We start from the raw sequence: 11,179 nt of genomic DNA, 5'->3' as shown, positions 1-11,179 counted from the left end.
CTACTCAGCTGGACCACAACAACAGGTCTTCTCTGGTCTCCCTGCCTCCTATCTCAAGCCTCTCCAATTGTTTCCTCCATGTAGTGCTAATGGGGGAAAAAGGCAAACTCTGTAAAATAATTTTAAAGAGATTTACTCTGAGCCAAATTTGAGGACCATGGCCTAGAGCCATGCTCAAGAAGTCTTGAGCAAGTGGCCTCACTGTGCCTGGGTTATGGTTTGGTTTTATACATTTCAGGGAGACAGGGGGTACAGGTAAAGTCACAAATCAATATGTGGGAGGCATGCATTGGTTTGGCCGGAAAAGGTGGACCATCAAGGGAGGGGGGCTTACAGGTTATAGATTGGTTTAAAAATTCTTTGACTTGTAATTGGTTAAAGACATGAAGCTTTGTCTAGAGGGTTGGAATATTTTAAGATAAGAAGCTCTTAATCAGAGATAAGCCACAGGACATATAGTTCTTGTGTACATTGAGGACCTGAAGGTTTATCTTGAATACCGTTAGGCCTGTTAACGGATTACAAAGGATGTCCCCAAGAAGGGAGGGTGGCATGATGAGGCACGTCTGACCTCCCTTCTCCTGGCAGGCAATTTAGTTTTAGGATATTCCTTTGGCCACGAGGGGGTCCATTCAGTCAGCCATGGGGAGTGGGTGGTGAGCCTTAAAATTTTATTTTAGTTCAGAGTAGGATCTAGACTAAACTGAAGGTCTATTGGTCAAGAAATGTTCATTGAAGATCATGGCTCTTTCCTGCTCAAAACCTTCCATGGCTTTCCATGAAGTGGCCCTCAGTTAAGTATTTTGTGCTATTTCCAGGAAGTGATTGCAGCTGAGCAGGAAAAGGGCAGTGATGGAGGAGCTGACCTCCTGAACTGATTTGAGGGCAGAGTGGGGAGCAAGAAAAGTCCTTGTTTGCCCTGGCTCCCTGGAATGACAATCCAAGGGCCACCAGGGGAGGGCGGGAGGGGCAGCCTGGCAGCTGGGGCTGAGACAAGGCTTTGTTCTGAAGTCTACAATGGCAGGATGCCCAGCACAGAGCCAGCTTACCCGGCTTCCCGCAGGGCCATTCCCATGCCCTGGGGACTCTCGGCATGCAGTGGAAGGCCAAGGAGAGGTGTGGGGGTGGACACTAGGAAGCCTCGGGGAGGAGCTGGAACCACTTGTGATGAGAGGCCATTTGCTAACATTGATTGAAGGCCCACTATGTTTCAGGTGTTGTCGCCAAGCATTCCCGATGCCTTGGCCAATTACAGCTTCCTACAGTGGGGTGCAGGAACCTAACTTCCTGCAGTTAGGTTCTACTGCTACACGCACTTAATCCATGGAGGCGCAGGAGGGGAAGAGCCTTGCCGAAGGTCACATAGCTTGAACATGACCAAAGCCAGGATTGGAACCCAGGTCTGCTTCCAGAGCTCCTGTTCTTGACTTGTATTTTCTCCCACCTACTCCATGCCAGACTCTGGGCCGGGGCTGGGGAGACCACAGCGAGCCCTCCTGGAGCCCAGCCTGGTGGAAAAGAAAGAGGATAATCCAGCTCTGAAGGTGGGATGTGACCAGGGCTCTGCCTGGAGAGGTGCAGGGAGCTGGGGTCACCTTTAGCTGGAGCTTGGAACCTAGCTTGGCATGGCGTGGGGCGGGAATGGGGGAGGGGAGAGCTTCCCAAGGAAGGTGACACCTGTTGTCCCAAAGAAAGTCTTCCCAGCAGGGACCGGGTGCTGACTGAGACTGAGGCGCAGAGAGGTAAAGAGACTTCCCTCAGGCAACAGAGCTGTGAGAAGCAGAGCCTGGAGGGATGATGACCTTTCTTTTTTTTTTTTTTTTTTTTTTTTTTTGAGACAGAGTCTCGCTTTGTTGCCCAGGCTAGAGTGAGTGCCATGGCATCAGCCTAGCTCACAGCAACCTCAAACTCCTGAGCTCAAGCAATCCTACTGCCACAGCCTCCCGAGTAGGGGGGCTACAGGCATGTGCCACCATGCCCGGCTAATTTTTTTCTGTATATATTAGTTGGCCAATTAATTTCTTTCTATTTATGGTAGAGACGGGGTCTCGCTCTTGCTCAGGTTGGTTTCGAACTCCTGAACTCAAACGATCCGCCCGGCTCGGCCTCCCAGAGAGCTAGGATTACAGGCGTGAGCCACCGCGCCCGGCCGATGATGACCTTTCAATGGGACACTCACTGAGCCCTCCCTTCTAGTTATCACTGTGGTCCTCATTCCCAACCACACTGTCAGGCCAGGAGAGACCAGCCTGAGGTTACAATGTGAGCAGGAGGAGCCAGGACTCAAACCCAGGCTTCCTGACTCCCAGTCCAGTGCTCTCTGAAGGGCTTTGGCTGTGGCATTAGGAAATCACCTCAATGCCTAATGGTCCTGAATCTGGTGACACAACAGCTCCCAGATCAAGCACAGCTCCAATTACTCCCCTACCCTGTCCCCACAACCACCAGGGACAGGCTTTGACCTGACAGGAAGCTCACTCATTAGCCTAATGCGAGGCCCAGGAGCCCGGGTGGCGGTGGCGCAGGAGGCTCGTACTGCATGGCAGTGGGCCCCTCGGATGGAGAAGGGTCCTGAGTCACCGAGGAGGCTCTGCCTAACCAAAGCCATCTAACCCTCTGTCTTGCCTGGCAAAGCCTGAGTCCGGAGGTACCCAAGCTGCACAGGGACTGGGCTGGGCTAGTGGCATCTCTGAGTCATAGGGAGAGTGGTGGCGGGTGACTCAGCCCAGGCCCACTTCCCCTCCTGCAAGGCCAGCCTGGGTGGAGCCTGGGGCCGGGAAGCCCTGTGCCTGTCCTCCAAGGCCTTCTCTTCCCACCTCCCCGTCCAGCCTTGAGCTGACCCTACACGCAGCCCCGCCTAGCACTGGCTGGCACAGTGGTCCTTTGTGAATTCTGGTTACGGGAAGGAATGAATGATTCCTCCCTGAATCCCAGTCCCCCTAAACCCAGCCCCAGCCTGGTCTAACGCCCCATCCTCACACAGAGGGGATATTTTCCAGATGGATCTGGAACCTCAGAGAGGATGGGTAACTAGCCCACAAGAGGGACAGAGCTAACTGGCAATCTCACCTCCTTCCTCACTCGTGGCCCTGGTCACCAGGCTCCTCATTCGAATCCTCTCCACGGGGATCATCAACCCATTTTGCAGACCTGGAAGCTGAGGCTCAGGCTCAGGGGAGGTTCACAGTGAGGTGGGCAGAACAGGATTAGTCCCAGGTCTCCCCACTCCAGGCTGGGTCCTTAGGATTGTTAACAAGTGGTCTCAAGGGAGGTAACTGGATGGAGGGAGTTAAGTGGATAGAGCCAGGGAAAGCCTCAGAGAGGTCACATGACAAAGGCAAGGGCAGCCAGCCAATCAGGAGGCTCTGGGCTAGCTCTAGGGGTGGCCCCTCAAGTCCCCGTCAAGAGAGGTGCTGTGTTTGGCTTTTCTCCCTCAGGCAAGGGTTTAGTCACAAGAAGAGGGGAGGATGTGTAGGAAGAGGGGACCAAGTTGCAACGGCTCCAGTGGGTGGGCCTGGCATCGTGGGGACTGGAGGAAGTCGCTGAGGCTGGAAGGCAGAGCCCAGGGGGAAGAGAAGGGAGAGCTGGGTAAGGCCACAGGGCCAGGTCCTGAGGGACTTGTAGTCTAGGGAAGGAAGTTCTGACTTTGTCCCATGAGCAGGAAGAAGCCACAGAGTGTGTGTGTTTTAGAAAGATCCCTCTGCGAGAAGGGGGCGGCATGGAAGATGGAGTTGAGGGGCCAGGGCATAGCAGAGGGGCTGGGTCGGGGGGCTGCACTGGCCACAGTGGGTGGCCAGCGTGGGTGGCCCACTGCTCTCCCTATATTCCCTTGTCTGTGCCCTCAAGGAATGACACAGGTGTACAAGCAAAAATAGTTTATTTGAGGACGGATGACCCAAAATTGGGGGACCCAGGGGTGAGGCCACAGCAGCTGCCAGGAGTTGGCACAGACCACCCCAACTCCCTAGGGGAGCCCAGCAGCAAAGAAACCCTCCCCTGGGCCCCCTAGCTGCCTCCCCCCGAGAAAGGATTGTTCAACCGCCAAGAATCATCATCATCGTTATTATAACACGTTGAGGTTTTCAAAGTCTGCCCAGCAATTTTCGGCATAGTAGCTGATACTGATCCTAATAATTACTCCTATGAGCACGGTGACCGTGCCAAGCTTGGACCCACAATCCAGTGGTGAGGAGGGTCTGCACTGGGGGTGAGGTGGGCAGGGACAGGAGGTAGGTCTCTCTGGGAGTCCCTGTTCCAGCCTCCAAGGCAGCCCTTCCAGAAGGTGCCTCTCCCTCCCATGGGCCCCAGCAGCGGCAGCTGCCTGTTGTCCACCCTTCCCGTGGCCACTGGCCAAGGTTAGATTCAGTCTGGGGCTGCCGACGTGGCCCCTCCAGGTCTCAAAGACCCTTGCCAGCCTGGTCCCTCCGCCACAGCCCCCAGCGGACAGCCCAGGAGGCCACGAACTCGCAGTTATGGTAAAGGAACATTCCTGAAAGAGTCAGTGCGATGCCCACATAGCTAAGGGCACTGAGGCAGCTGCCGAACAAGAGCCGGGACAGGACGAGGTTGCCCACGACGGTGAGGTTGCCCAGGACGTGGACGGTGAGGGCAGAGGTGAGGGCCAGCAGGGAGAAGCTGGCCAGGTTGTAGAGCACAGACAGCAGGCAGCTGAGCGCGATGCAGGCCCAGAGGCGAGAGTCAGCAGGAGTGGGCGGCGGGGCCACGCCAGCCTCCAGCACCAGGGCCGCGCCCGCCAGCAGGCAGAAACTGGGCAGCGAGGTTGCGTAGAGCAGGGTCACCGCGTCCAGCCTCTCCTCCTGCAGCAGGGCACCTGCAACCAGGACAGCGACCATCAGCACCCAGGGGGAGACAACTGCCACTCGGCCAACCCAGTACGACCTCCATGGCCGATCCTCCAAGAAGCCTACCCCGATCCCTCGGCCAGGGTTAGTGGCTCCTGCTCTGAAACGCAACAGTCAAGCATCAGAGTCAAACCGCCTACGTTTGTGACCTGTGTCCACTTCTGATTAGCTGTGACCTGGTCTCTCAACAAGAGGCACGGGAAGCCTCTGGAAGCTTCGGTTTCCTCATGTAGAAAGTTGGATAATCGTAAAGCCTAACACATGGGTTGTTGTCAAGATTTTAAGAGAGAACATATCCTTATAAGGCCAATTCTCAGTTAATGTAAAATAAATAAATAAGTCTCTTACTACAAGCCATCTCCCACGGGCTGAAACAATCATCTTGCTTGGGAGATCCAAAGGATCGACAAACACAAAAAGTGCCTCCAGAAAAGAAAAATTCTTCAGGTGCTATCCCAGCCCTGGAGGAAAAAGTCCTAGATTCTTAAAACAGCCGTGAAGACCCTGCACCCGGTGGTCCTGACCACCTTTTGTGGCCTCGGCCCTTATCATCCCCACCAGAACCCCACACTGCAGTTCCGGCCCCCATAGCAGGGAGGGGCCAGCAGAGGGTCCTCGCTCTGCCACTTACTAGCTATGTGGCCTTTACGTTAAAAGAAGAAGAGGAAGAGTTTTCAAATAATAAATTGTTTGAGTCAAAATGGTTGGTCCATTCATTGCTTCATTCGCTTATGACCCCGGGAATGACAAGGAAACAAGAAAGTCATTGTGGGCTCTTGGCTAACACGCACTGTTTATAACTGATAATCAGCATTTTTTTGCAACCAACACTGGGACATGGTGGAGATGAATCCAGGACTAAGAGGAAACCTTTTACCTCTGCAAGGAAAGAGGAACCCTGACGTCATGCATGTGCTTGAACGTGTGCCCGGGTGTGCCTGTGAGTCCATGTGCTACCACCCACCAATTCACAAAGGAGAAGCGATCACAGTCACATACAGCCCAGGTGACTGACGGTATTTGCACAAGGGCAATGATGGCGTGGGACCCACTCCAAGTTTTCGTGGAGAGGGATGAGTAATGAATACAGGCTCCCTCCCAGGGCTCTCTGAATCTCTGCATTTTCTGACACACACTTTCCAAGGAGCCAAAGGGATGCTTACTCATAGGCTACGCTTAGAATAGGACATTTTACTTCTTTCTTGATTTCATTCTGATGTTTGGCTTTGTTCTCTAGGCAACAGTTCCTCCAGCATAAGTGTTTCTAGAAATGAACAGATAATCAGAATACCTCCTGCTCGTTGGCTCCAAATTTAGCACTGTTATGAGCTGCGTGTGGCCTGCATGTGGAAGGTCCCGTTCCAGGAAGGCGTTTGGGGTTTCAGGTGAACTTCCCCTTTGGTGAATTTCACCCTCTGCAAGGCAGCCAGGCAGGAAGGTTCTAACCTCCCCATCCATCCCCTGGCTTGCTGTGCATGCCACCCAGCCCTCCACCTCCCCTCCCTGCAGCCCAGGGAAAGGGCATTGATCCACTATCAGGGGTGACTCACCCCTTCTTGGGGCTCCCAAAATGTCAGCCTGTCCTCTTGCCTCCTCAGCGCCCCCTATCCTGCTAATCCCCGCCCCCTTCCATCAGAATCAAGCTTCTGCCACCTGCAGCCAGCAACTGACCCTTCTGCAAACCCCGTCCACTCCACTGCCTTCTCCCCTTTGCTCCTTCACTAGCTGTGTGACATTAGGCAAGTCACCCTCTCTCCATGCCTCAGTCTCCTTGTGTGCCATGGGGGAGGGCAACAACACCCCCCTCACAGGGGCATGTGACGTGCTGAACACAGAGCCTGATGCCCAGTGGTAGCTGCTCACCTGGCAGCTGGCATGACCCTCACACTCCGCTCCTGCTGGCTGACACCCCGTGCCCCGGCACGGCCTGTTTCTCAGACCCACAGCACCCTTCCTGCTCCGTCAGTATGGGCACCTGGGGGGGCCTCCACAAGTGCCCGCTGTCATGATTGCGTCATTGTTATCATCATCACTGCACACCTTGTCCCCTAAGCAGCCTTCTCAGGGCTCCCCAGGAAGAAGCAACTGTGCCCACCATACCTGTGACTCCCTTGGCTCTAGACCTTCACCCATTGTGGTCTCCCCAATCCAGCCTGAGCACTCAGAGGCCAGAATCAGAGCCATGCTGCTCTGTGACACACATGGGGCCCGCTGAGAATGGGCTCAGCAAGCTGGCACCCCGCTTCCCAGCCGCGCTGTGGGTAGGAAGGTGGCATTGCCCCTCTCCCCTGCAACTAGCCCACGTAGAAGGGGAACCACCAGCCCTGCCCACAGCTGCTTGGGCTCTTCTCTTCCTGGACTCTTGCCTTCTGCTCCCACAGACTCCACTTTCAGGAAGGGAGCCGGCGTCCGCCATTTACACTCTGGTCTGTGGCTGGCCCTCTCCCGGAGCCCCTGGCAGTAGAAACCTGCTCTTGTTCTAAACCCATCTCAGCCCCTGGCTCCAGTCTGTTCCTCTCTGTCTCTGCATCTCTGTTAGCGGGACCTCCAGCCTCTAAGCACCCTCCTTAGCACCCTGAGCCACGCAGTCTAACCAGCCCATCAATCCGGCCGTCAGAGCTGTCATCATTTAACGAGTACTGCTCTGTGCAAGGCCCCCAGGTGAGGTTTTGGGGACACAGAATTGCCCCAAGGTGTTACCTGTGGGAAGCAGACAGGTGACCACATGGGATGAGACAGGGCCTCCAGAGCCACAATGGGGGAAGCAGAGAGGCTGTGGGAGCCCAGAGCAAACTCCCGACCTGCCCAGGAGTCAGGCAGTTGAGGCTTGGGAGGGAAGGAGGGAGCCGGCAGAAGCCAAGAAGTGGCCAGATGCCAGGCACGTGCCACTCTTTGCCCACGTGTAGGAGGCCTGGCCAGCTGTAGCCTCTCCTGCAGGCCGGGCTGCCTGGGTCCCTGTGTGAAGAGCGCTGGCCTCAGGAGGCGCAGTGTGGGCCTCGACGCTGGGGCCTTCACAGCCTCATGGCCCTGCCCAGGAGGGCCCCACAGAGTCAGGTTTCCCAGTGCCGACTCATGCCCAGAGTCATGCCCCAGCTCAGTCCCCAGCTCTCATGTAACCTGTGGGCAAAAATAGAACTGGGCTTTGGCCCTGCCCCATGGCCTGGGAGGATGGGGACAGGGCCTCTGGGTCCCAGCTCTAAAGATTCCAGGGCAGGGCTGGACTCTGACTTCAAGCTTCTCTGGCTACTAGCTGCCCCCAACCCCAGCCAAGCACCCCCAGAATTCCCCTTCCTTCTCTCAGGCCTGCATCATGGTATCTCGGAGCAAGAGGGGAGAGCAGGAGGCCCTCTGGACTCCATCAACTCTGACCCTCCTCCACTGAACAGATGGGGAGACTGAGGCTCAGATAAGATCAGACATGCCCAAGGTCAGCCAGCAAGTATGAGCAAAGTTACGGCTGGAATGCAGACCTCCTCACCCCAAGTGGGCGCCCTGGCCTCCCCCATGCCTTCCTTGGTTTAAGGCGGAGAGAGGGTGGGGGCTGTGACTCAGATGCCCCTTAGTAGGACAGGCAGAAAGCCAGCCTCCACCCTCAGGCAGAATGATCTAGCAAGCTCTAGGCCTAGAGCCTTGGCCTTACCCTGCCCAGAGCCCCACAGCCCCCTTTCATCAGAGCCAGTGTCTGGAGTCACACAGACCAGGCTTCAAGTCCGTAGGAGCCATGTGACCATGTGCAAATCATGAACCTCTCTGGGTCTCAGTCCCATCATCTGTAAAATGGGGATGAAGGTGGTGGTTGCCATGACAACTCAAGTTCAACACTCAGCACACTGTAGCTCCCAGTAAACATCAGTTTTTCCAGTCCTAGTTGAAGCCCTTGCCTTCCAAACCCCAGCCCAAGGCCTGGCTCTCGCTCTTTTTCCTCTCTACATCACTTGGACAACAGGAGTCTGACTGCCTAGTTCAAATCTTGCTTCTGCTGCTCTCTGGCCACATGGCTCACGGCAAGCCCCTGCATCTCTTTATCAGATGGGGACAATATAGTACCTACCTTGATCAGGGGCAGTAGGGGGATCTGAGAGACAAAGGGCTTGACAAAGTATGGGACACAGATCACTGGCAACTGCTATCGAATACTGATTGGGCCTCCAGAGCCTCAGTTTGGGCCCTGGAACTCACTGAGCTGTTGACCCTTGCTGAGCCTCAGTTTCTGCCTCCTCCGAAGCCAGGTGGCAGTTTCCTCATCTGCAAAATGGGATAAGAGCCATACCCCTCACAGGGCCATCAAGGCCACACACCTGCCCCGACCCCCACCTCTTCAGCCAGTGACCCAGGCACTCACTCTGCTGAACAGACTTGAGACCTCGCAGACAGGTGGCCGCCAGCAGGAAGCCACAGCCGGTGGGAGGTGCCCGGAACTCTCCAGCCAGGCTGCAGGCAGCCCCCAGGCAGAGGGGGCCCATGGCAGCCATCTGTAGTGGGTGGTGGCGACGGCCGAGCAGCAGCGCTGACAGGGCCAGCGTGAACAGTGGTGTAGTGGTGGTGACGAGCTGTGCTAGGTCCAGGGGCACAGCACTCAGGCCCACGTTGCCACAGGCCATGGAGGTACCAAAGGTGAGGCTGAGCAGCAGCACTCGGCGGCGGGTGCCACCTGGCATGGGTCGCTGGGCTCCCCAGTGGCATGCCAGCGCTGCCGCCAGCATGTGCAGTGCTGACAGCAGCAGGGGCCGCCCAAAGCTGTGCACAGTGAAGATCCACTTGTTGAGGCTTGACATGCTGGCTCCTGCCAGCAGCCACACCAGTGTTGCCACGGCCACCCGGGCTTGGCCAGGCTGCCCAAGGGTCTGGGGGCTGCCCCGAGGCCACTCAAGGGGCCTAGCCACCCGAGCACCACCAGCTGCTGCTGCTGCTTCAACTGAGGTCATCCTGCCGTCATGGTGCTCCAGCGGGCAGTGGCACATCCGCACCAGTGGGACTGGGGCAGAAGGCGGGCTGCCCAGTGACCAGCTCTAGGCCCCCCGCCAGATCCTGGTTCCTCAGATCCTGTCCCCAGGCTCAGACAGGGAAAGCACCGCTTACTTGTGCCAGCCGAGGTCTGGGAGCTGAGAGGAGTGTTGTCGGCTCAGACAGGGCAGAGCCAAGGTCGTGGCTGCTGAGGTGCCAGGCTCTCCGATGCTCAAGCCCGGCCTAATAAGCTCCGTGCACCTCTGGCCCGTGCCAGGTGAGGTCTCCACTCTCCTCCGCGCCTAGTGCCCACGCTGTGCTGTTAAGATGGAATCCTCGTTCCTTTTTCTCTTCGGTCCCCAGTCCGTTAGGGTGGGGATCCAGACCCCCGGAACTCCTGCGTGCTCAGGCCGTGACCAGGCCTAGCAGAGGCGGTCAGGGCTCCGCGCCCGGGGGAGCCCGAGGGGTTGCGGCTCGCTGCTTCCGCCAGTACCCAGGCGGTGAGGGTGACACGCCGGCTCGCGCGCCAGCCGGTGCCAGGCGGCGAGCTCGGCTCGGCTCGGCTCGGCTCGGCAGCGCCGGTGCTTCAGCTCCGGCTCCCGGAGGCTCCGGCTGCGGCTCTCGCTGCGGCTGCGGCTCCGGCAGGGAATCCCGCCAGGCTCCAGCCCAGGCCCGGCCCGCCGGGCGCGGCCCCACCTCCGCCGCCACCGCCCGCGCCCCACCCGGAAAGTTGGGCCGAGCCCCCGGCACCGTCCCGGCCAGGCCCCGCCCCCGAGCCGGGTGGGATGTCTCGCCCCGCCCCCATGCCACCGCTCACTGCCCCTCCCCATCAGCCTGGCATTCCCCATTAGCTCCGCCCCCGGCCTGCGCGTCTGCCCATTAGAGCCCCCCCAGCTGGAGTGGTCAGCTTGTCTGTCCCCGCAACGGGGAGATCAGGCCCCTCCTGATCTCCTGCTCAGCGCCAAGGAGAGCCCCCATGGGGACCAACTTACAGTGCTGGAGACACTGGGGTATCCCGCACGACAGCCCAAGCTAGCTTAAAGGAGCTGGGCATTGAACAAGGGCCCACAGCCCCCCATCCCAGGACCGGTCTCAGGCCCACCTGGTCTCTGGCCACAGTGATCTCATAGGACTTAGGCAACGGCAGAGGAGGACCATGGGAATCCTTAAGGCCCCTCCATTGCCCCTCCCTAGCCCTAGCATCCTCAGCCACCTCCTAGCCCAGAGTGGCATCCTCTCTGGGCCGGCAGAGGGAAGCTGAATCACCAAGGCTACCCACAGCTGGAGGAGCAGGGCACTGCCAGCCAGCATCCATCCCCAGCCAGCAGCCCCTGTCCCGTCCTCTGGGCGCCCACAGCTGACTCACAACTGCA

The 11,179-nt window shown here is 57.6% G+C and overlaps 1 protein-coding gene across 1 annotated transcript; it reads right to left on the bottom strand.

The window, feature by feature from the left end:
• Positions 1 to 3,860: 3,860 nt before the first annotated feature.
• On the bottom strand, positions 3,861 to 9,945 carry SLC35E4 (solute carrier family 35 member E4). Its single transcript, XM_012763946.2, has 2 exons — positions 9,205 to 9,945; positions 3,861 to 4,831 (listed from the first exon to the last, which is right to left on the bottom strand). The coding sequence occupies exons 1-2, from the start codon at positions 9,821 to 9,823 to the stop codon at positions 4,398 to 4,400; spliced, it is 1,053 nt and encodes a 350-aa protein (XP_012619400.1). The 5' UTR covers positions 9,824 to 9,945; the 3' UTR covers positions 3,861 to 4,397.
• Between the last annotated feature and the right edge of the window lie 1,234 nt (positions 9,946 to 11,179).

The sequence above is a fragment of the Microcebus murinus genome, chromosome 22 (genome assembly GCF_040939455.1).
Source record: "Microcebus murinus isolate Inina chromosome 22, M.murinus_Inina_mat1.0, whole genome shotgun sequence".
Classification (NCBI taxonomy): Eukaryota; Metazoa; Chordata; class Mammalia; order Primates; family Cheirogaleidae; genus Microcebus; species Microcebus murinus.
The sequence above is the reverse complement of the archived record's forward strand: the minus strand, read 5'-3'. Positions and strand labels throughout refer to the sequence as shown.

Coding starts and splice junctions, on each gene's coding strand:
- SLC35E4 (XM_012763946.2), bottom strand. CDS start 9,823: ATGTGCCACTGCCCGCTGGAGCACCATGACGGCAGGATGACCTCAGTT. Junction 4,832..9,204: donor TCTCAAGTCTGTTCAGCAGA/GTGAGTGCCTGG, acceptor TCCTGGTTGCAG/GTGCCCTGCTGCAGGAGGAG.